The 22,246-nt window shown below is 43.8% G+C and overlaps 1 protein-coding gene across 4 annotated transcripts in view; it reads right to left on the bottom strand.

The window, feature by feature from the left end:
• LOC138588280 (cullin-9) overlaps nucleotides 1-21,325 on the bottom strand; it is a 36,318-nt gene extending 14,993 nt beyond the window's left edge. For 3 of the 4 annotated variants that reach the window (XM_069658293.1, XM_069658295.1, XM_069658296.1), the window contains exons 1-23: nucleotides 21,184-21,325; nucleotides 18,655-19,353; nucleotides 12,580-12,734; nucleotides 11,680-12,288; nucleotides 10,181-10,322; nucleotides 9,401-9,591; nucleotides 9,072-9,258; nucleotides 8,765-9,001; nucleotides 7,646-7,844; nucleotides 7,321-7,522; nucleotides 7,032-7,222; nucleotides 6,766-6,962; nucleotides 5,698-5,783; nucleotides 5,075-5,163; nucleotides 4,886-4,991; nucleotides 4,583-4,810; nucleotides 2,453-2,543; nucleotides 2,153-2,324; nucleotides 1,544-1,649; nucleotides 1,241-1,336; nucleotides 968-1,143; nucleotides 710-843; nucleotides 429-614 (exon numbers count right to left, since the gene is read on the bottom strand). In XM_069658293.1, the coding sequence (XP_069514394.1) occupies nucleotides 429-614; nucleotides 710-843; nucleotides 968-1,143; nucleotides 1,241-1,336; nucleotides 1,544-1,649; nucleotides 2,153-2,324; nucleotides 2,453-2,543; nucleotides 4,583-4,810; nucleotides 4,886-4,991; nucleotides 5,075-5,163; nucleotides 5,698-5,783; nucleotides 6,766-6,962; nucleotides 7,032-7,222; nucleotides 7,321-7,522; nucleotides 7,646-7,844; nucleotides 8,765-9,001; nucleotides 9,072-9,258; nucleotides 9,401-9,591; nucleotides 10,181-10,322; nucleotides 11,680-12,288; nucleotides 12,580-12,734; nucleotides 18,655-19,353; nucleotides 21,184-21,325 (4,621 nt within the window). The remainder of the gene's footprint in view (nucleotides 1-428; nucleotides 615-709; nucleotides 844-967; nucleotides 1,144-1,240; nucleotides 1,337-1,543; nucleotides 1,650-2,152; nucleotides 2,325-2,452; nucleotides 2,544-4,582; nucleotides 4,811-4,885; nucleotides 4,992-5,074; nucleotides 5,164-5,697; nucleotides 5,784-6,765; nucleotides 6,963-7,031; nucleotides 7,223-7,320; nucleotides 7,523-7,645; nucleotides 7,845-8,764; nucleotides 9,002-9,071; nucleotides 9,259-9,400; nucleotides 9,592-10,180; nucleotides 10,323-11,679; nucleotides 12,289-12,579; nucleotides 12,735-18,654; nucleotides 19,354-21,183) is intronic. The other variant, XM_069658294.1, reaches the window with a different exon arrangement.
• Between the last annotated feature and the right edge of the window lie 921 nt (nucleotides 21,326-22,246).

Raw genomic sequence — 22,246 nt, 5'->3', positions numbered from 1 at the left:
ACATGGAGGATACTGGAAACACTCAGCAGTCTTTCTCAACACTTCACTGAAGTTTTTCATCTCAATTTTTACTCCTTTTCAGGTACTTTGTCTTTATTTGACCAATGATGTGACCTAGATGTGTTTTTTCTTCTTTTTAACAACAAGATGTATGTTTTTGAACTGGAGAAATTAGCTAAACGTTGGCATGAAAATACAAATGAAATGTCTCTGATCCTGCAACATTAACAATCAGGTGGGATCTTATTGATCCCAGCACGTTTTAAAGATTTACCTTTGTAATTTTGGACATTGTTCTATTCAGTTAATAAGAATATTTCAGATAACTATCTTATTTTCAGTGATATATTCAAGGGAGGTTTTACCATGTTATAAGTGATAGAGATGATGTACAAAACTGCCATAATGAAAGTGATGATGAAACTCACTTGATTTGACAGGGGGTTTGAGTTCCTCGTTGTCCACCTGACTCGTGTCTACATGGACCAGCAGGTGTGCGAGGCGTCTCACTCTGGAGTTAAAGATGGCTGCCCGGCTCTTACAGCGGCGGGCTGACTCTGTGTTATCCAGGTACTCGCTGAGCAGCCAGGACAGAGGGCTGGATGCTGAGGATTCTGGGTAAACATAGAGAGATTAGTGAGATGGATTAGCGTGAAATTGTACTGCTGTTTTAGTGAGGACCAATTAAAGTGTCTGTGTGTGTATGTACCTGACATTGTGATGCTGTGGACAATGGGGGTGATCAGAGCCTCCCAGCATGTTCGACCAAGAGCTTCAGCTGCCTCTGCATCTGGCAGGAAGCGATCTGCAAACATCTGCTCATGTTTCAGAGCGCTGTTCAGTCTGAAAACACAAACATAATTATATCATATCTACAGTATCAGTATTCAGAGTATTCAGAGTAAAAATACTTGCTGAAAAGCGGCAGTGACATCCTTCATAATAAATGTCTTGTTGTAGTATTTACTTGTTGAAGAGCTGCAGCAGCTGCGTCTTGTCCTCCATCACCTCCTGACACCAGGTGTGGGCCTTGGTGCTGTAGAACAGGTAGGTCCGACAGCACAGCTGCTCCTTAAACACCGGCCAGAACGTCGGCTTTGGACCCAGAACCTCAAAACCGTGAACCCGAGTGTCGATACCACCCTGTCAGAGAGGAGAGGGGTGGGGTCAGTAGGTAAAGGGGGTGGTCAGCTGATAAAAGGATGAGGTCTGGTGATGACAGATAGAAACTAAGTCTTACCTGCTGACATCGCTTCACCCTGATCTGGATGATGGACCAGAACCTGTTCATGTTCTCCAGGAGAACCACCCGACTGGCAGACGGAGTCACATTCACCTGCAAACACACAAATGTAATAAAATACCAACAACAATACAAACAGTAATTTATGTCTGAAATAATAAAAGAGATCATACATAAGAACATTTTGGACCTCCTCTCACAAACTCATGGATTTATGCATCATCATTAACTTGACTCTCCGTGTTGGGCCTGACAACACAAACTGACTCCACCTTCATTGCAGTTGGGTAGAGGACTCACCGTGTTCAGTTCAGTGTTTATATTGGTGGGCTCATCGCCTCCCAGAACCAGGATACGGGCCGGCATGTAGCTTGAGTCCTCGCTGGCCACAAGGATGGCAAGTTGTCTACACAAACCCACATAAACACTTTGATTAACATTTGTATTTTTCCGTGATGTTGCTTTTAATTCCTGGACTGTAGATTGTTGTTTTTCTTTTTTTCCCCGTTGATCTACAGCTTAGAAATAATAAAACAATACATCAAACTGATTTGATTAAATGTAGAGATCTCCACAGTTACATCTGGATACACGCTGAGTATGGCTCCCTTAGTCATGGTTGTAACTATTTATTTTCCTTGCTGGCGATCGCTTTCCTTTTTCACTTATTGTTGAAGTTGTATCTGTAGTCATCGATCTTTTCTTTGTTTGTTCAGCCATAGTAGATTACTGTTTACTCACAACGCTTGCATAGACCGGAAGGGTAGCTGCTTAGCTCCGCCTACCCTCACTAGAGGATAGATAGTGACTGAACAGACATTTACTTACACAAAAATCTTCAAGATTATATCTTTAAATCTGTTCAGCAGTATTGTCAGTTTAAGTACCAGTAGTACCAGTAGTATGTACCTGATGACAACTCCCTTGTGCATGTAGATGTTGATGAAGTGTGAGCCAGTGCATCCGTTTGACTCCCAGTAGGTTTTGGGGTTCTTATCGGTCAATTTGTTAGCTCGATGGTGATTGGACGAAACCTCCACCTTCTCCCAGCACTTATCCTCCTTTAGCTCCACACTGGAGCCTGAACACAGCAGCAGTTACACCAGTTACGATACAGTACATTGAGTCATGTTTATTTACTGCCTTTACGACGGCATGACATCTCACAATCCAAAAAATAAACAACGTATCGTTTGGGAGCAAACGGACCTTGGCAGAGATTCCTGAGGAACACGTCAAAGAAAGGGATGTTGATCGGCTGATGGCTGCGACGATGCTCCTCAATCTGACCCAACACCATCTGACAGGAAACAAGCAGACCAGGTGAGACACTCTGTTACAGGAAGTTTTGTTAGATGCATGGACAGAGTAAGACTGGTTTTACAATCATCTGAGAGTTTCTTTTTCATCAACTGTTTGATAACTAAGCTCTTTAAATAAGATTCATCTAATATAACAGCTTAAAAAAGATTACTGCAGCTGGTGTTGAATGTTCTGAATCTGCTATCACAGCAGTATTGAACAAACTGGATGGTAGTGTACGTGTAGTTCAGTTAAATGTTGGCTACTAAATCATGTCATGCTAATTGACTGTTTATTAGGTTCAACCAGGAGTAATCTCTATTCAAATATACTACATAGAAATGTAGAATCTGTAGGCATGGATGTGGATTTTAGGGACAGCAAGTGTTCTGGTTTCCGTTTGTACTACACTTGCAGTCAGAGTAATATTGACCAATCACATATGAGCAGGAAAAACAGTCCGTGTGGAGAGCAAAAGCAGGCAGAGCGTAATCCGCCATAATGACATCGCGGCTCCCATCAGCGGCCATCTGACGACAATCTAGCAGCAAGTTCAGCTAACAATCTGTTCTAGATCTAAAATTCAACTTGAGAGAAATTCCCTTAAAGCTGTGTCAGGAAAGCTGTTGAGGCGAATGCATCAGAAATGATCGATCAATGATTGATCAGAAGTATTTTAAAAGTTGTTTTCTTCTCTTCTTGAGGACAGACAGCAAACATAAGACCGGTTAATTAAAATTATAATCTCAAAGATCTCAGTTTGTTCTCTTTGTGTGAAAATGAATTTCCCTTTGGGGATCAATAAAGTTATTGTTATTGTTATTGTTATTGTTATTGTTATTGTTATTGGCAGCACCTATGGGGATAAACGGTAATTGCAGGAGCACACTTCCCAGATATCCAGACAGTGTTGCATGTGTGACGTCCACAGTTGGCTCCGGTTGTAACTCTTGATTTTCCTGGCTGACGGTCGCTTTCCTTTTTAGACTGTTTGCCTTCATCTGAGCGTCGAGTTTGTTTCTTTTTCTTTGGATTTTCACTTTTTTTTAAAAGTTGTATCTGTGGTCATCGATCTTTTCTTTGTTTGTTTATCCATAGTAGATTACTGTTTACTCGCAACACTTGCAGAGACCGGAAAAGCAGCCGCTTAGCTCCGCCTACCCTCTCTCGCAGACCAACCACTGCTGGGTGATGGAAAACGCGTTACTAACTGGGCGCCGCTTGTGATTTTTTCTGCCAAACTCGCCACAGACACCCAGTCTGTAATACTGCAAAAGCAAAGGCTTTCATCAGTGGGCCATAGGGTCAATCACCATTGTGTTACCTCATTCAGCGATAGAGACTTAACAGACATTTATTTACATGAAAATCTACGAGATTATTACTTAAAAGGTAAATCACAATAAAAACGTTTTCTTTTGCGGGTTTGTGCCGCTGAAGTAAGCCATGTGCAGCCTCTGTGTAGCTTACTATTTACAGTGAAACTGAGAGTCACCAGAAACAGATGAACAGACGCTCTTCCAGGGGATTTAAAGAACCAAGAAATTATGGCCTTTTATTTTGCTGACATATCCAGGGGGGCGAAATTCGCTTCACTTTTGATCTGAACACACAGTCACTTCTCAAGCTGCTAAGTGGACTGTAAACCATGCAGCACACGGAAAAGGAACACTTGACTGGAAGTCGTTTATTGCTAACCGCTGGCTAAACTGGACACACCTGACATGTTCACCGTTATCCCAAGAGGCTACATCGTCTTCAGACTATAGCCAATGGGTTCCAAACAAAAACAGCACAAATCAGGAGTCCTTTAATGTTCACCTCCATAAAAAACTAATAACAGGGAGTTCAGTTTCAATAAGGTTTTTCAACATCTGGCAAAAGACATGCACAGTGGATATGCTTCTATTAAAGTCTTAATAAGTAATTCTCCAGTCTCTATCTGGTTTTCTCTTCTCTCTCTATTGCTTTTGCACATTAAGTGTCTTCATGTGTCTGTTCAGAGTTTTTGAACGTCACGCTCCGCCTCCTGCGTACCTGGATACATCCCGCGAGGACGCTGGTGGTCATCTTCTTGTAGAGGCTGGCGTACTTCTCACAGTCGGTAATGAGGTCTCGCAGCTCAGTGGCCAGCATCAGGTTGGTGCTGTGTTTGTCCAGAGCTTTCACCAGGGCCTCCTTGGTCCCCAGACGACACATCACCACCGCATAGTCTTTGTTCAGAGTCGCCAGCCGGTACAGGAAGCGGATAAAATTCTCTACCACCTAAACAACCAATCACAGGAGGTTAATGTACATAATAAGGTGGGTTTGCTCCACCTGGTCCTGTTCTACACTGACCTCTCTTTCGTTGATGAAAGCCGTCATCGAGGCCAGGCAGGGCTCGATGCTCTCGTGCCATGGTAACATGTCTTCCTCAAAGTCGTCCAAGAACTTGTTCAGGATCCTGCAGGAACAAACAGCCAATCAGACAAGCCCCCAAACCACCAGGTCAAAGGTCACAGGCTACAGGCTGTGGTTTGTCAGTACCTTAGAATGGTGAGCTGGACGGCACGGTCGGCTCGATGCTGCTCCATCAGACCGAGCAGATCCCGGAAAGTGTCACGACCGTAAGTCACCTGAACAAACAACAGTAATTACTTTACTTACTGCACACACCAGCTTGTCCCGCCCCTTTCTGTCTGCTCTCTTGACTTTGTTCTGCAGTAAATTTTAAAGAGGCATCCAAACAGCAGAGATGAATCCCTCAAATCTTGTATTAATCCTCTCTGTCCAGCTCAGTGGTTGAGAAACTGCTTTCAGCTTTCTCAAATGTTTTGTTGTTGTTATAAATGGACTGCACTTATGTAGTGTAAAAGCGCTCTGAGAAAAGAGCTCAATGTCACATTCACCCACATTCACACACTGATAGCAAAGGCTTAAAGGCCAATCTCCAATCAGGATCTTTAGGCATCCGTGCACCGATGGTTATGCCTTCAGGAGCAATTTGGGATTCGGTGTCTTGCCCAGGGATACTTCGACATGTGACTGTAACAGTCAGGGATCGAACACCCAACCTTCCAATTGGGAGACGACCGACTCTACCACTGAGCCACAGCCGCCCATAAGTTATAACTCCTGGTGTGTGTGTGTGTGTGTGTGTGTGTTAGTACCTGGCTGCTTTTCTCATCCAGCTGTGAGGCGTCATCACACAGCAGCTGCGAGGCGTCGTCACACAGCAGCTGCTCCAGAGGTGCTGCTGAGATAACAATTTGTCAACTTTTTGAGCTCTGATGTGATTTTTGCAGTCATGTGACATAATTTTGTTGTTGTTCAATATAGATATTTATCAGGACATAGTCTTAGAAAACGTTGGTTTGAAAAGAATCATGATAATGACGGAGGCCTGAAGAATAAAGTTTATTAAAAAGCACTAAAATTGTTTAGTTTAGTTTCATGTTAAAAATCTGCATTTCTATGATGCTCATTAGCAGACACATGACGCGAGGGGTCTGCTAGTCAAGCTGCCTCTTACGTCCATGTAACTGATGTCATTTTTATTTAACAGTTTCCTCATCTTTGGAGGATAAGGCGGGTTCACTTTGACGGTCTCTCTCGTGGCGCTCGGTTCCACTGTTTTTTTCTCTTTCACTGAACATATTCACTTTCTACAAGTATTAGGGCCACATTAAGAAAAAAAAATAAGAGGAGGGAGTTTTTTTTTTTTTTTTTTTTGCATTTCAAGATTAAAGTCGAAATGTTGAGAATAAAGTCGAAAAACAACGTCGAGAATAAAGTCAGTTCCAATCAATGTAACATTAAATTACTCTACAGAATGTAGCTCCACTTTAACCTGGTACACTTCAAAGAGTTTCATCACATTCATGTATCAGGCATGATGATACCATGAAAAAAATATATAAATATCAGATATCTATTTTATTCTCGACGTTGTTTTTCAGCTTTATTCTCAAAATGCTAAATGACGTTTTTTTTTTGTGTGTGGCCCTAATACTAGTTCAGAACTTTCTTCATCTGCAGCTCAAACAATTCTTTACAGTGGGAAGTTAAATATGAAGTTTATTTGAATGCAAAAAAACAACAGACTATTTCCTTATTTCTGCTGTATGATAAGCTTTAAGATGTACCTATATGCTGAGTAAAAAAGAGCAATGTTTAAAAACTTAATCGTGATCCCCTATCAAGATTGTCTCATCGCCCAGCCAGACTGCCCACGTTACCTTTGCTATCCAGCTTGTGCACCATGGAGATGTGGTTGAGGGCGATGATGGCCAGCATGGTCTCCGCTCTGGACAGAATCTGACACTTCTTGAGGACCATCGTGACGTCAGAGGCCACCAGCTGCTCCGCCAGGCTTTTGTGGTTGGAGATGAGCATGATGATGACCAGCAGGCCGTTACGCACTGACAGCATGCAGCTGCAAAGAGGATCAATATTTAGAATCAGAGCGTCACAGGAAGTAAAACCTGAGCCTACAGCAGCTCACCCTTTAGTCTTGAGCATGAGATCGATAGCAGCGGGGATGGCTCCCAGCAGGCCTTTGGAGCCTTCGGGAGTGGCCGAGCCGATGCTGGCGAAGATCTCCAACATCATCTGAGTGCCAGACTCAGACAGAGGGAGGCTGCTGCCGACGCTGCGGAGGTCATGTTTACTGGCTCCGGTGATCACCTTCAGGGTCTGACAAACAACAGAAACAACACAGGGCACTGTAACTCACCACTAGTGTGTAATGCACATTTCTGTAGACTTGAGTGAATGTGTGGGGTGTTCCTCACAGCGAGTGCCAGCTGCTGGACTTGTGTGATGGTGGAGAACTCCTGCATGCAGGACAGGACAGCTTTGACCCCTCCCTCTGAGGCAAAGGAGACCCTCCACTCGTATTTGAGCATGATGAGGTGAGTGAGTCTTAGCGTACTGATCACCAGATCTTTAGAGGATGAGGCCAGCAGCTCCACCAGCAGCTTCAGCACCTTGTCCCTGTTGGAGAGAAACATTTCCTTTCAATATGGGACACATAGGTTTTACCTTCTCAAGTCTGATTTCTATTGACATGACATTAGCTCCGTTTACTCCCTGGAGCACTCTGCAAGTGTTTCTCACCGTACGGTCTGGGCAGAGTCACTCCTCATGGAGTTCTTCTCCTGGCCCCCCTTCTCCTCCAGCAGCCTGGTGATGAAGAGGACGGCGGCCAGCTGCTGGGCCTGGTCTGAGCCCGACCCCCCCTTTTTCAGGATGTCCACCACCTCCCCGAGCTTTTCCAACATCGTCTTCTTCCCCTGGACCCGCGGGTTGTTAAACACTGCAGGACAAGACAGCAGCTTTAGAAACAGAAAGTCACCATCTCAGCACCACTTACACCACTAGATGTATCTGGTCTGACACAGTATATTTCCTGTAGGCCAGTGTTCCTCCTGTTGGGCATCTGAACGTAAATTTAAACTTTGCAGCTTGTCAAGTTTACCACGTGATGTTTTAATGTGAGAGACATGATTAAATTTGGAACGAAAACCAAAATGTTGTTATATATGATTATTATCATAATTGTTTCTGATTGTATTCATATAGAGACTAGATTAACTTGTCAATATGTTTGGTAGAAGCAGTAAGGGAAATAAATAGGACACCTAGGAAGTGTTATTTAACGCTAAGTCAATGTAATTTTGATTTCTGCCTCATTGTTAGGCCAGTTGCCCTTAAAACCTGGCCTAAATGTTCAACCTACCCAGGACCAGGTGTAAAGTCTAAATCTAGGCCGATTCTATTCTACACAACAAGCAGGCTCTTAATACAGGATTTTGAGGATAGGTGACTTAACAGAATGATGACATCACCCGAGGACTGAGCAAGAACAGTGGTGTAACAAGCTACTTAAAGTTGATAAATAAGGACCATTGATCGATTAAAAAAGGAGGTTGTGAATAAAGTAAAACAAGAAAGGGTGAATGGATTGAAGTCCTAAAATGCTGCTGTGTGTTGAGATCTTTTCTGAACAATGTTTCAGCACCATGGACAGCATCATGGGTCAAGTAGTGGGGGGCACATAAAATGACTATCCATGGTGCTGACACATGACCTGACAGCCTCTTAATCTTTAGTTGGATTTTCTAGGTTTCACTGCCTCCATGCAAAGATTCAGATGCACAGGCTTAACGTTGGGAATTGCAACCAACATGCCCCTGGTTTGAGTCTTTATTATTTGAGCTTACGCCCGTCTCCCACCTTTCATCTTGTCCTCCAGGTCGTCAGGGTATTTACTGTCGTCCTCTGAGGGCAGCTCACTCTCTGCCTCAGGGCTGCCGCAGCCTGAATCAGCTGGAAGCTCCTTCTTTGCCTTCTTAGAGACGGAGCCCATTGCTGATGAAGAGGAGACAGAGGCTGACGATGAAGAAGAGGAGCTCTGTCCTCCTCCTCCTCCTCCCCCTGTTCCCAGGCCAGATGAGCCCAGGGAGCTTTCAGCTAGAAAACAAAGCAAAGTGAGTGATAAAGTCAGACAGCTTCACAAGCGCATAGCGGTCAGTTTCCTCACCCAGCAGCTCCTCATCCTCCAGGCTCCCCCCTCCTCGCCTCAGGTAGTGTTTGCAGAAGGTGTGAGAGCAAAGCAGATCGCTCAGACATGATGACGGCAGCTGCTGCTTCAGGTAGTGCAGCAGCTTCTTCGCCATATCTCCGGAGACACACAGACCAATCAGAGACAAGTCGTCCAGCTCCGCCTCCTGGAGGACAGACAGGACACATAATGAGACACATAATGAGGAGGTGTAAGGTGTGAGCGGGTGACTGAGGTTCTGCCCCTACTAAAAGAGTTAAAACAATGTTTAGAGCCTCAGCATGCACCTTGGTTCCTGCAATCCTCACCTGGTCGTCAAGGCTCTGCAGCAGGATGCCGTTGACCTCCTGCTGCTGCTTCGGTTCCAGTTTTTTGATGAAGAAAAGGATCTCCCACCACTCAGCCCGACTCAGAGCTAGCGGCTCTGTCTGGAGACCCTCCGACAGGTACGGCAGGGAGTACAGACCCCCTGGGGGTTTCGAGAAAAACGTCTGACTCACTGAGGGAGCAGAGGGAAAAACAATTACACCTTCTGAAGTCACACTTACAAACACATACAAGCGGTCTCTTAATTCGGGGGGCTGCATGCTTCGCAGGAAGAGGTCTACGGAGGATGATTCATAGCCTGTGAAGACCGCTGCGGCTGAGCTGAACTGATTTCCTGTGTGCATCAACAGCTGTTCCTGCCCTTAATCTTGTGTCACCAAATGCGGCTCCTGTCACCTAGCATCAGGAGGTCAGTGGGCTAACTAGCTATCATAACTAACGTCACGTAACTTAACTTGTTATTTTAAAGATAATTTGTTTCAAGGCCCCTTTCATTGTTTTTAACATTTGTATCTATAGCTATTCGACTGAGCTGAAACCAAAAACCTTTACATTTAAAAGTGTATTGATCAGCAATTTAAGAGTCCGCCAATTTTGTGACGCGCAATGAAACTCAAGGTACATAGGGCACCAGATGCATCCTTAATGACCCGGGAAAAGGAGGACAAATTTGTCGGCCGCATCTGAAGGAGCCTTTGAAATAGGACAGCCTTCGACGCACCGAAGGATGCAGCACCTGAATCAGAGTTATCAGAGCTTACCTGCGGTGAGTTTGAGGGTCTCTGTGAGGGTGGAGGCCTTCTCCTGCGTCTCCTTCTCAGCCTGACTGCTGCTGCCGCTGCCCAGTATCTCCACCATGTGCCAGTGGACCCAGTAAGTCCTGGAGAGGGAGTTCCAGAACACCTGAACACAACATGGACAGAGGGTTGCTTTCAGAGTCCAAGGACTACACTGCGTCCCACTGAATTACTCCATCAAGCTGTTTTCTACTGTTCAGCTCGAGGTTGTTAAGACTAAATTCTCTCATGCATAAATCTGAGCTCAGTGTCTTGTTGCCTGATTGACCTTCAAACTGACTGATCTATAACCAGTACGGAATCAGGCTTCACTGCTATCTGAAGCAACATGCCAACTCACCGCAGCCTTTCATGTAACAAACAGCAGAAAGTTGCTGTTTGTTGTGTAAATGAAGCTGCAGCAAAGTTGTAGCTGCAGAAATATTTGTTGGAACCAATGACTATATATAGATGGACAACGGGTCTCCATCTGCTCTCATTGTACGAAATTGATGCCAAAATAGCCCGGGTAACGGGTGCTGCCATCCTGCGCTGGTGACATCATTTGGATCGAGAGTTGCACAGTAGAGATCGGCGGGTGGAGCCGCAATAGCCACTTCCGCAAAACACACACTTAAATTACTGAAAAAACCAGCAAGGAGCCCACATGCCGGCGTGTTTAACAGCAGAACAGCTTCTTTATGTTGGTCTGAAGCAGACTTTCACATATATGGAAACTTCAATGACTGTAGTGATGGTTTTAGTTACATTTCCTCTCTATGTTCCTCCTCTACTCTGCTAATCAGGAACAGATCTGCTGCAGGGGAAGGATTTGTCAACAGAGTTGTCAATCATCATTTTTACAGCAATAAATAACTTATTAAAAGTAAACTTGTCAGAAAAATGAACAATTGGACATAAATCAGCATGATAAGAACTAACTATAATGACAGAAACCATGTTTGAGAAACATTTATTTGAGGTGTATTTTGATTTTATAGTTTGACTCATGTCCCATCTGTTGGAGGAGGCGGGCTTTATGAACTATACTGCAGCCAGTCAGCAGGGTGCGCTTGAAATGTTTTGGCTTCACTTTTAGGGAGCTGTCATGTCATCCATCTTTTTATACAGTCTATGGTTAAAACAGTCAAACAGTAAATTCAGCTCTCCAGACAACAAAGTAGCAGAGACAGGACTACTGGAACAGGCTTTTTTCAATGTTGACCAAAGCCCAGACAGCAGGTGGAGCTGTAGCCCCAAACAGCTGAAAGCAGCCTGAAGCCTTCCAGCTTAAAGGATTCATTCAGAAAGATAAAGTTAAACAGGTATCAGGGCTTTATCTGGCTGAATGTCCCCATACATGATGTGTTGTGTGTGTTGAACGGAATTATTATGCGAGTCCTGCTGTGCACTGTCCCTGCCCTGGTGCCTTCACCACAACAAACTATTTCTGTGACATTTATATCAGCGTTCTGTTTCCTCACCTGAACAGGCGGTGAGCCATCGTTGCTGTAGCGAAACTCTCCTTCGTCTCCAGCGCTCACCTCCTCGTAGTCCTCCAGCATGCGGACCATCATGCCACTCTTCAGGTTGTCCTGGACGTATTCCACGTAGGCCGAGCGGCTGGCAAAATCAGAGCGCGTTTTGTATCCATTTCCTGTCTTCTTCTTCTTTGGTTGCGAGGCAACGGGAGCGGCTACAGTGGAGGTGCTGGTGAGGACAACAGGTGACGCGCAGAAGCGAGGCTGGAAGATGGACCTGAGGACAGGGCGGGCCTCCTCCCCCTGGTCCTCCCCGGAGACCACACCTCCTCCTGGGCGATGGACCGAGCCATCAGGATGCTGGCGGTTTCGGTCCCAGCCCATAACACGGACTAGCTCTGAGATCAGGTTTGCCATAGCCATGGTGAAGTCGAACTCACGCTGGACGCGCAGGTGCTCCGTCTGGTGGGCGGTACTGGAGGAGGAGGCGGGGGAGGGGCTGGTATCCTGCCTCTCAGAACTAGAGTCGGCCCCCGCCGTGTTGAGTTTGTCCATCAGAGACGTGACGCACAGGTAACGCTTCACCAGAGAGAACAGCAGCTTCCCAGGAATCTGAGCATCGACAGAGATTAACAACCTGTGTCAAAAGCTTGTAGCTACTTTATACACATAACACAATGTAGGAGAGCTCTGTTAAACTGTCCATCTTTAAATGCTTTGTTTAGGGCATCAACTTGAACTCTCTCACTGCCATAGTAAAAGAAAAAATCTGCTACCAGGATAAATATATATATCAGGGAAAGGAACCACTTAAGTGACAGGGTAAAGATTTAGTTTAACTAAACCTTAAGGACCTGGTTTCAAGGTCAGAATGAGGTCATAGGGAGAGCGTCATGTGTTCACCTGAGGAAGGTGGATCCCTTCGAAGGAGATACCGTGCTCCTCTGATGACGTGGTTTCAGCAAACAACTCCAGCAGAGTGTAGCGGTTATCAAAGTCCATATGCTGCTCAATGCCATCCTGCTGACTGAGCGACAGCAACACGTAGGCCCGACTCCCTGCAGACAGACAGACACAAAGACAGGAGGACATAGTGTCAGCTTCAACACTTCTCAGACAGTCATACTGTGATGTTTCCATTCGTGTTTCCTGTGTTCATCTGTCTTTGTAAACAACACTGAGTATCAGACGTCTCTCAGGCTGCATCACTGAAGGATTTCACACTTGATGAATGACCATTGTGAGTTGCATGGGAGTAAAGTCAAGTCACCTAATTAATAAAGTACGTTAAAAACAAAGAGGAAACCCGCAATGCTTTACAGCCGAGGCTGATGGGTTAAACATTGGATTGCACAAACCTTTCAACAGTTAAATATCTGATAAAACAGGTGCTTATCATCAGCCCTGAGAGTCTTTCTAACCAAGTCCAGCCACTGTTCAGCCTCCTTATCCTGTTCACTGAGATATGCTTAACAAGGAGCCTAGCCTTAAACACAAAAAACTGGGTCAATCATGTTTCTACCTTCCTAACTGAACACCAGTCCTTTAGTACATTGTTGTCCTGAATGTTAGAGAAATTAGTACTCGATGTGTTCTGAAAGCTGAGAACACTTTGACTCTGCTGCTCTGAGTGAAGCACAGCACCCCCTGCAGGAGTGGAGCTGTAAAAACAAACTGTTGAGTCATGCTGGTTCAGTGTGCTCAGGGTCTTAAGTGGCCATTTTAAGCACAATGAAGCAGCACTATGAACTTCCTTCATGTGATAGCTGACTGAAATAACTGAGCAGAATCTCACTACCTCAGAGTCCAACGCCTTGTTCAGACTGCTGGTCCTTATCAATTAATTCCCACATCGAGATTGTATCCAGATTGGTTTCAAAAAGTTCAGAAATCTGATCACAGCCACACTTTTAGATGATTCCAATCAGATTTCTACAAATGGGTCTCAATCAGGACGCTCTGGACAAGTGTCTTTTATCCATCATGGAGTCATGGGAGGGGAACAGATTGGCTAATCAGAATCCATGAGACTACCAACAGTTGCTCTGCACCCAGACATAACAGTGTGTATGTTTGAAGGACGAGGTGATGGATCTCCATTCTCATGCTGCCGCAAAGTGGGATAGGGTAAGGCAGTTACTGTCACCTTTGTCGTTACAACAACAGAAACCCATGCAGATAGGTTGTTGTTGTCGGACACAAACTTCTGATCACTAAAAGTAGTGCAGATGGTTTGTATTAAAGATCTGATTAGAGACATATCTGATTGTTCTACATTTTGAACAAGGCGTTACTTAAACAGGTTTTGGCTGCTTGTAGCACACAGATCTCAGTCCACTGTGCTCCTGCGTGTAAAAGCCGTGGAAGGCAACTCAGGACAACTCCAAAAGAGATGGTAGGGGAAAAGAGTACAGCGCCGTTGCTAACAACATCAGAAAGATCTGCCATTCATGTGGGACTAGCTCGCTAGCTATAGGTTGTGCAAATGCAGAGTAGGCCGGTAGGTGGACAAGCAGGTTAGCAATCAGAGGTTAAAGGCCTTTGCACACCAAGTCCGTATTTTTCATATGCGTTTGTTTTATCTGTCATCCGATAAAAATCGTTCCGCACAGAAACCTTGCACTCTGAGTCCGATGCATTTTATTATTCAAAGTGTTTATATTTTTCCATCTGAAAATTTGCAATGCGAGACAAAATGGATTCATCAAGAAGTGAGGATGATTAAGTGGTCCTCAACTGGGTCCATCCAATCCTGAAAAGTCATCAAGAGCAAGGAGAGTTTCACCTGCTGATCAAGGAGCTGCGTTTCCAGGTGTATTTCCGGATGTCATTGGTCCACTTTGATTAGCTGCTAGCAATACTCGAACCACACATTAAAAAGAAAACTACCAATTTCCGCGATCCAGTTGATCATGAGCAGCGGCTGGCAGTATGTCTAAGGTGTACAAACACACACACACACAAAGTACTTTGTGCTGGACGATGAAATGAAATAGCTTATCAGATGCCATTTTGATGATAACGTTTGCATGTACGGTGGCTCTAGTGGTCAAACAGCTCTCTAAAGGCTTTTGACAGATTTGAAAAATGCAGATAATCAAACCTCTTCCGAAAACTTTAATGACGGACAACATTTTCGGATTCGGTGTGTAAATGTGATCGACACAACATGAGGTCGTGTTTACTTTATAATGCGCATCAATTCCGGACGAAAAATACGGACTTGGTGTGCAAAGGCCTTAAGGCGTACACCCCGAGAACAGAGGCTCAGTCCACGACACAGCAGCCCGGGGTTCAACACTGACCCTCGGCCCTTTGCTGCATGTCATGCCCACTCTCAAAAAAAAGAAAGACAGCAATGGGACACCAAAAGCAGAGAAGAAGAACACTGCAAGATGGTAAATGTTACTGATTGAATAACTTTTAAAAGCAACTTTTTAAATGTTGCATGAGGAAGGAAATGCACTCGTGAGCTCTGTAAATGATACAATCCGTTCTGTTGAGAAAAAGAAACTATAAAGAAAAAAACACTCCCAGGAGTTTCATTTCACACAAAGTTTCTCTAAAGTTCTGCCTTGTGGTTTCAGGTGTCCCTCTGTGAGACTGCTGGGCGTAGCAGCCCCATAGTCAAAGCTTCTGAAGACTGAATGAATAAAACAGACTGTGGTGGATTAACAGAGTTCAGTCTGATGGAAACTCTTCAGTCAATTCCTTGCCTCCTGGTTGCTGGGAAACCCAAAAAAGAAAGCCTCCTCGGTGAGGATGATGATGTCATTTCCAGGTAAAGAGGAGGCTGTCCTCGCTCCAGTCTGAATCTGAAAGACTTTCTGCCTGATCCAGTTTGTCTTAAAGATGATCCAGGACAGAAATTATCTGAGACATCTGCAACCTAAAGATATTAGTCGCCACATTAGTTTAGAAAAAAATGATCCAGTTTTGACATCTGGGTTAAGGAACAGCATGTTGTTCTGTTGGATCATCTTCACACTTCCCCAAAGGAAGCCAAATATGTTTGAACCAGGTGTATAAATGTAAATGTATCATCCAACCAAAAATTCTAATTCGCTTTATACAGTCTAATTAGGTTGCAGCCTATCACGCTGTGTTTCTCCACCCAGCTTATCTCCCATTGGCTTAAAATAGTTTCACCTTCCTGGTTGTGAATTGTGGGTTTCCTGCCATGACAGCCCAACTCAGCAAAAAATGTCAAACTCTGGTGTGTTCACAATCTCCACAAACAGAGTCAGAGTGTGAGCACTCCTCAGGTTTGGTGTTATCACACTGAATGGTGTGTGTGTGTGTGCGTGTGTGCGTGTGTCTGATGATGATGATGCTTGTGTTTGTTTCCTCCCCGCAGCCCTGATGACTCATGAGAAAAACTCTCAGCTGCCGCCTGCCCAGGATTTTCTCCACATGTGATGAAAAAAAAGGAAACTTTGTTTCGACTGACGCAGGCTGAGAGAAGCGAGACTCTAAGAGGAAGGATATAAGATGGGTTTGTAGCAGTATTCATCTTTTCAAGCAATTTTGTCTTCAGGTATGTTTGATCACAGTTTGTGCAGCTCTGGCCAACACTTTTTAAAAACCTCTTAACCTTCAGTCTGAACCTTAAGGTTGTCATGGACTCGACACAATACATCAGAGTAAATGGCTGTTGTTCGTTTTAAAAGTTCACTCTTGTGTAGAAAATGGTTCCAGTGTGTAAGTACATGCGTAGAAGTCAGCACATGTGCAGAATTGAACCTGTTTTGCCGGACTTGTTCCACGCATGCGTCGCTCGACTTGAGAGTTGTGTCGGTGTGTTGGCCATCAAATTGATGAGAGTACGTATTGACTGTTTAATACGTTAATACATAGTAAATCTGGCGAAATGAGTCTTAAATGAGCACCACACACCATACACTGAAAATACACCATGAAATGTTGCCTGGTTGTCAAGAAAGTTTCTTAGTGGCCTAGAAAGGCCATCATTTCATGGTGTGTTTTCAGATCTAAATACACACACAACTCCAGAGCTGTGTGTTTATATCGATGACAGCTTACTTATATATGATCTATGGGTAACAGGGCTCTGTAATAGAGTGATAGCAGGGCCCCAGAACAGTAAAGTCCATCACAAATGTCTGTATTGATCACCATCTTTTAACAATCAATGAGCGGCCATGCAACCTTTCTGTGCTTTTATGTTGGCTAATAACGGCCACGTACCGTTATTTGTATTGTAGTGTAGTGTATTTGTCTAATATTGTGTTGTTAATAAAGTAAAAAAAAATTTTTTAAAAATCACACATGCGAGGTACAAATCGGGCAGGAATAAATACGCATGTACAGAACGGATCGGGCTGCCGGGACGGATCGGGTACTGACACCATGTTCTGTCTTTATAAGAAGAGTTAGATTTAACAGGAAAAATAAATGGCTGAATGTTATCTTTATTTACAGCCACCTTGTATACACAGAACAGGCTTCAAATGTCCAACAGTAAAAAAACCAAACCAAAACAAACATCAGTGTTTATTTTGCTAAACTAAAACATTTGCAAAAGAGGAATTTGATGACGTATTTTTTTCATCAACAATAATATGAAAGACAGACGGATGGACAAATGAACTGATTTCTGTTTTAATGGAAAATCTGATTCAACATCCAGAAGAATCCAACACTGCCGTTTCCTCCAAAAGTAAATAAAATATCTTGTTCAGAAGTTGATTCAGCAGCTCAATCTGTTGCTCTTAATGAGCCGCATCTTACATGTGACTCACATTCTGTTCTCTGTAATTAACTCATAGAAACACATTATGGAGTCAATACAGAAGATGTCCGGATCAGCCTTGGAACACTGTGTGCACCATATATGACTTCTCCGCATCTCAGAGGGACATAATCGCACTTTTAATGCACAACAGATATCGGACACATTTACTGAGGAGAGTGAGTGTCTCATATTACGGACGCTGCGTGATGAAATCCATCCTTTCAATGGACTACGGGGAAGACACGACGCAAGGGTTTTTACTACGCTTTGAGTCATTTGAGCCCGGTCCTCTGTGGAGATGTTGTGCATTGTTGTTGATGGGGCGATGCAGAGAAGGATCAGAACTTAACAGCAGCAGAGCAGGCTACTGGCCTTTTAGATGATTTGGAATTATCTTGGATTCAGGGGATACAACGTGTAATAAACACAGGTACAGCAGAAAGATACCAACAGTAGCAAACATGTACTGTTGCAGGTCATTTCATCCTGGCAATAATGCACGATGTTATCGCAACAGATTTTTCTCATATTGTGCACTACTCTCTGGTTGATCTCAGTTCAAGTTGTGAACCAGCACCTTCAGTGTTTTAATCAAGTAGCTCGGAAGATCTGATTGCATCAGATACACATTTGATCAGCATATAGGTCTGGTTGAGTGATACACAACATTCTCATCTTTGTACTGTAAATATGAGGAACATCCAGAAACTAGTTAACTTAGCTTAGCAAAAATAATGGAAACAGGTGAAGAAACAGCTAGTCCGGCTCTCATAAAAGGAAAGGAAATCCACCAAAGAGTACATCTAAAGCTCACTGATTAACACGTTATGTCTTGTTTGTTTATTTTCTTGGAGTATAAAAATGACATGTTTTAGGGGGGGACTATTTCTGGTGTGGACAAAGCCACTTTGTATTGTCGTAACCAGGAAATTTCTAAGCAAATAGAGAGGACTTAAGGAAGTCACTGACTACCGAATCGTCTCCTCCAAATCTGGATTTCCAAAATGTTGACCTGTCCCTTTAACAGCTCCCAGAGGGAGAAGCATCAGTGCTGTTTCTCGGGTTACCTGCAGTTTAATAAACCTTGAACTCTGATTCAGAACAAGGTTTAACTGTTTACCTTTCCTGTTTTTAAGTGGCCACATGATTTTAACAGAAATCGACCCATGAGCAGTATCACCAGGTGGTGCTTTTATTGTCATGTAAATAAAGTTTTTGGTTACCTGCATCATGTGAGGCGAGTGCTCGCAGCATCTTCCCAGCGCTGCGTCTGGTCTGCGTCTCCTTGTTGCACAGCAGCTCCATCAGCAGGTTGAGGGCACCTGTCTCCTTGAAGACGCCGACCAGTGAGCCGATGCTGGCGTAGGCGCTCAGCACGTGGATGGTGTGCGTGATGCTGATGGAAAAGTCGCTCTTCTTGGCCATCTGCTTTCTTGCTCGACGCACCAGGTTCTTCACATCCTCCTTCATGTCCGACAGCTCCACCTCGTCAAAAGTAACGTCTGGCGGGAACTCGCTGCCGCTCCTCTGACCTCCATCCGATGACTCGCAACCCTGCTGCTGCTCCTGCTGCTGCAGGGGGCGCTGTGTGTCCGTTTTTCTCTTCCCCAGCAGGGTGGGGCAGTTTGCGTACACGTCCTCAGTTGACATCCACATTAGGATATTCTCTGGTTTGCTCTCTCCAGATGTGGAGCCGCTGGACCCACCACCCCCGGAGCTGCTACTACCTGTCCCTCCTGCCTCGCTCGCTCCGCCTCCTGAGCTGGAGCCGTCATCGATGGTGACAAGGCACCAGCGAATCAGGTACTCAGTCTGGCCGTCATGGTTCCGGCGCTGGCGGATTAGCTCCTCTGGATATGCCTGCAGCTTTGGGCCGAGCTGGACCAGCAGGTTCCCATTGCGGCGCTCGCCCACCATGGTTGCTGAGGAGACACAAGGAGAGCAGCATGAGATTGGACGTTTAGTAATGTGAAAATTAGACATCATACTATTTAATCCAGTCAGTGCAGAACAGTTTAACGTACAGTACTGAAATCCTGTCCTTTAACATTGTCTATTCAGCTTCAAGTTCATAGTCTGGAACAGCCACTAATCAACACAAGATGTGAATTTTCAACCCTTTTCAGCATTCATACCTCAACTTAAACTATCACTCTATTTATTTCCTATATTTAATCCAAAACTTAAAGTACTTTTGCTGTATTTGCCTTAACTGCAACATCACCCAAAATACATTTCCTGTCCTACAAAAAGTAGTTTGAAATTGAAAAAGTGAAAACATTTCAAACTATAGAAATTCATACTCTGCTGCATACTGCTTTTAATTATTCCTCTCCAAATCCTTAACTTTACTCCCAGCTTACTATGGATGTTTTAAAACTCAACCACAGCTCACAGTTAAAGGAAAAAAATGGAATTTGGGAACTTTTGTTGGGAGAGTAGAGCAGAATTGAGCTGCACTATTTAGCCGGATACAGACACCCCGGTGGTTCCCACCGTGAACCTGCAGTGACAGCGGCCCACAGTGTAAAATTAGCTTTTCATTTTCGGTTTGCAGACACACAGTTCCTCTTGCTGGACTTGCCACGGCATCTACTTGCTCTGAAAGCTGAATATCACACGTGCTGCTGGGCGTTTGCCTAACGTCAGTTAGCTTCAACATGGGTCAGTCTAATATCTGATGAAACTGTGACTGACCACCAAGTCTTGGCTGCTAACAAGTTTACTCAATAGGAATGAAGTCACCTCAGTATAATTTATCAAATCCTAAATAAACTATTACTGACTTAATGTAGAAATAATATGTGTAGTCAGAATGCTTGAACTCGTAGAGTTATATAATATCAGTAAATAGCCCGGCCCTTAATGTAACGTAATGCTACCTGCACGCAACAGACTGTCAAGCTAACTACAGTTGCTAACGTGAACTGCCGTTACAGTTCTAAGTGTATCAAGTTGACGCTAACAGATAACTTTCGCGCAGTTTAGCTGGACAACTGTATCTGTATCTCGTTAGCTTGCTACTTAACTAGCTCACAATCGACTTGTCATCTGGTAAAGTCGTTATGATAGCTAGCTAGCAATAAGCACGCCGTACTGCCACCACAGAGAAATCCTTAAACCAAATCCCATTTCAAAACGGTTGAATTTATGGTAAGGGTGTTTCTGGGCCAGGATAGATATAAGTTTAAATTGTAAAAGGCCGTTGTGCGATTACTTACAATTGTATGTTGAATTCAGCAGGTACGTTTATAAACTAAAGTTATATAGATAAACAGTCAACTTCTATACTTGGGAGTACACTTCACTGTCACCCTCTGCGTTCTGCGTTCCTTCTGGAGCCGACAATGTTATATGAGGCAATATTAATGAAAAACGAGCAATACAGCTTCAAAAGTGAATTCTGCGAATGATTAAATGTTGTTTTATTTGGTTATTTGTATGCCGAATTGAAAAGTCTTCAATTTATGCTAATAAATGATCGCATATACTTTTAATGGTTTATACATTACGTTTACACGTACAATTACGCTAAATTCGTAGGTTTTGGAATGGAGTTTGGTGTCTTGCTCTGTCAATACAGCATAAGGTGCATCTCGGGGATAGCGGTGTGTACAGTAACTATGGATGACAGCGCTGAGGATCTGTGGCGGGCCTGCCAAGATACCCGCACTGGTCAGGCAGGAAGACAGCTACACTGACAAACACTCCGGCCCGAAAAAACAGCTCCACGTCAGGTGAGTTCGGCTTACCTGCCGTGTCACAGACTTTACCCCTCGTTTCTGTCTTCCCCTTCAGGCGCTGTTTTCTTTTCCGCCCTAACGTGTCGTTTCCCAGCCTGGTAACGTTTGTTTTATCGTTTTCCACAGGAGGTCCGTACTGTTGGATGCGCATTTGCGCACTGTTACAGGGGCAGTATCAGGCGTTGCTTCTTCTTCTACGTCTACTTCTTTTCCTTCTTCTTCTTCCTTGTGTTTATTGGCGGATCACAAAACGTCCGTAAGATGAGCTTACTGCCACCTGCTGTGAGGGAGTGTATAATCAGAATATGAATTAATCTTTATCCGTGTGAATAAAAATATATAATGTAAACACATTGCTGTGAACCAAACATGTCCAAAAAAGAGCATCTTGATTCTGTCCAGACAATTGTTTCCTTTATATTCTGAGATATACATATAAATGGAATTAAATGAACCAGAAACACATTTAATCTGGTAACTGAGGAACTCTTTCCTCATGCCCTCTTTAGATCAAGAGGATGACACCAATATTTGTTTGTTATTAATACTTATGTAGTTTATGTACGTTATTTGCATTTATTTGATTGTTCTTTTATTCTTTTCACAGCAAAGACAGACAGCAGTGGTGGGTTGATCGAGGGAGATGACATGCATCAATGCTGTGGCCACATGGTATGAAGGACACAGGGATGCCTGGCAACCATTTTTTAAGAAGTAATATAAGCTAATTGAGTTGAAAGGCCTAAAAACTGGACAGGATCTGGATTTACAAGGATATTTCAGACAGGTCTTAGGCCATTCTTGTGTTGCTCTACGAAAAGTTAAATGTATGGAGCCTCAAAGTCTTGAAAGAAAATATATTTTTTATTCATCTAAGATCATGGCTTGCTTAACAAGATAAGGGTCTTGTCATCGTTTACACAAGACAGATTCATTCAGAAACTCACATTACTTATTATTCACAAGATAATTATCCTGTTCACACAAAAAGATAATCATGTAAACAAGTTATTGTTCTCTTTAAAAAAGGGGCCTTGTTGGTACCAATTTTTGCTCACATAAATTATTATGT

This window comes from Semicossyphus pulcher, unplaced genomic scaffold, assembly GCF_022749685.1.
Source record: "Semicossyphus pulcher isolate SPU_LCO1_2020_fin unplaced genomic scaffold, fSemPul1.0.p SCAF_12, whole genome shotgun sequence".
Lineage (NCBI taxonomy): Eukaryota > Metazoa > Chordata > Actinopteri > Labriformes > Labridae > Semicossyphus > Semicossyphus pulcher.
Note: the sequence above shows the minus strand (reverse complement) of the source record. Positions and strands in the feature narration are given on the sequence as shown.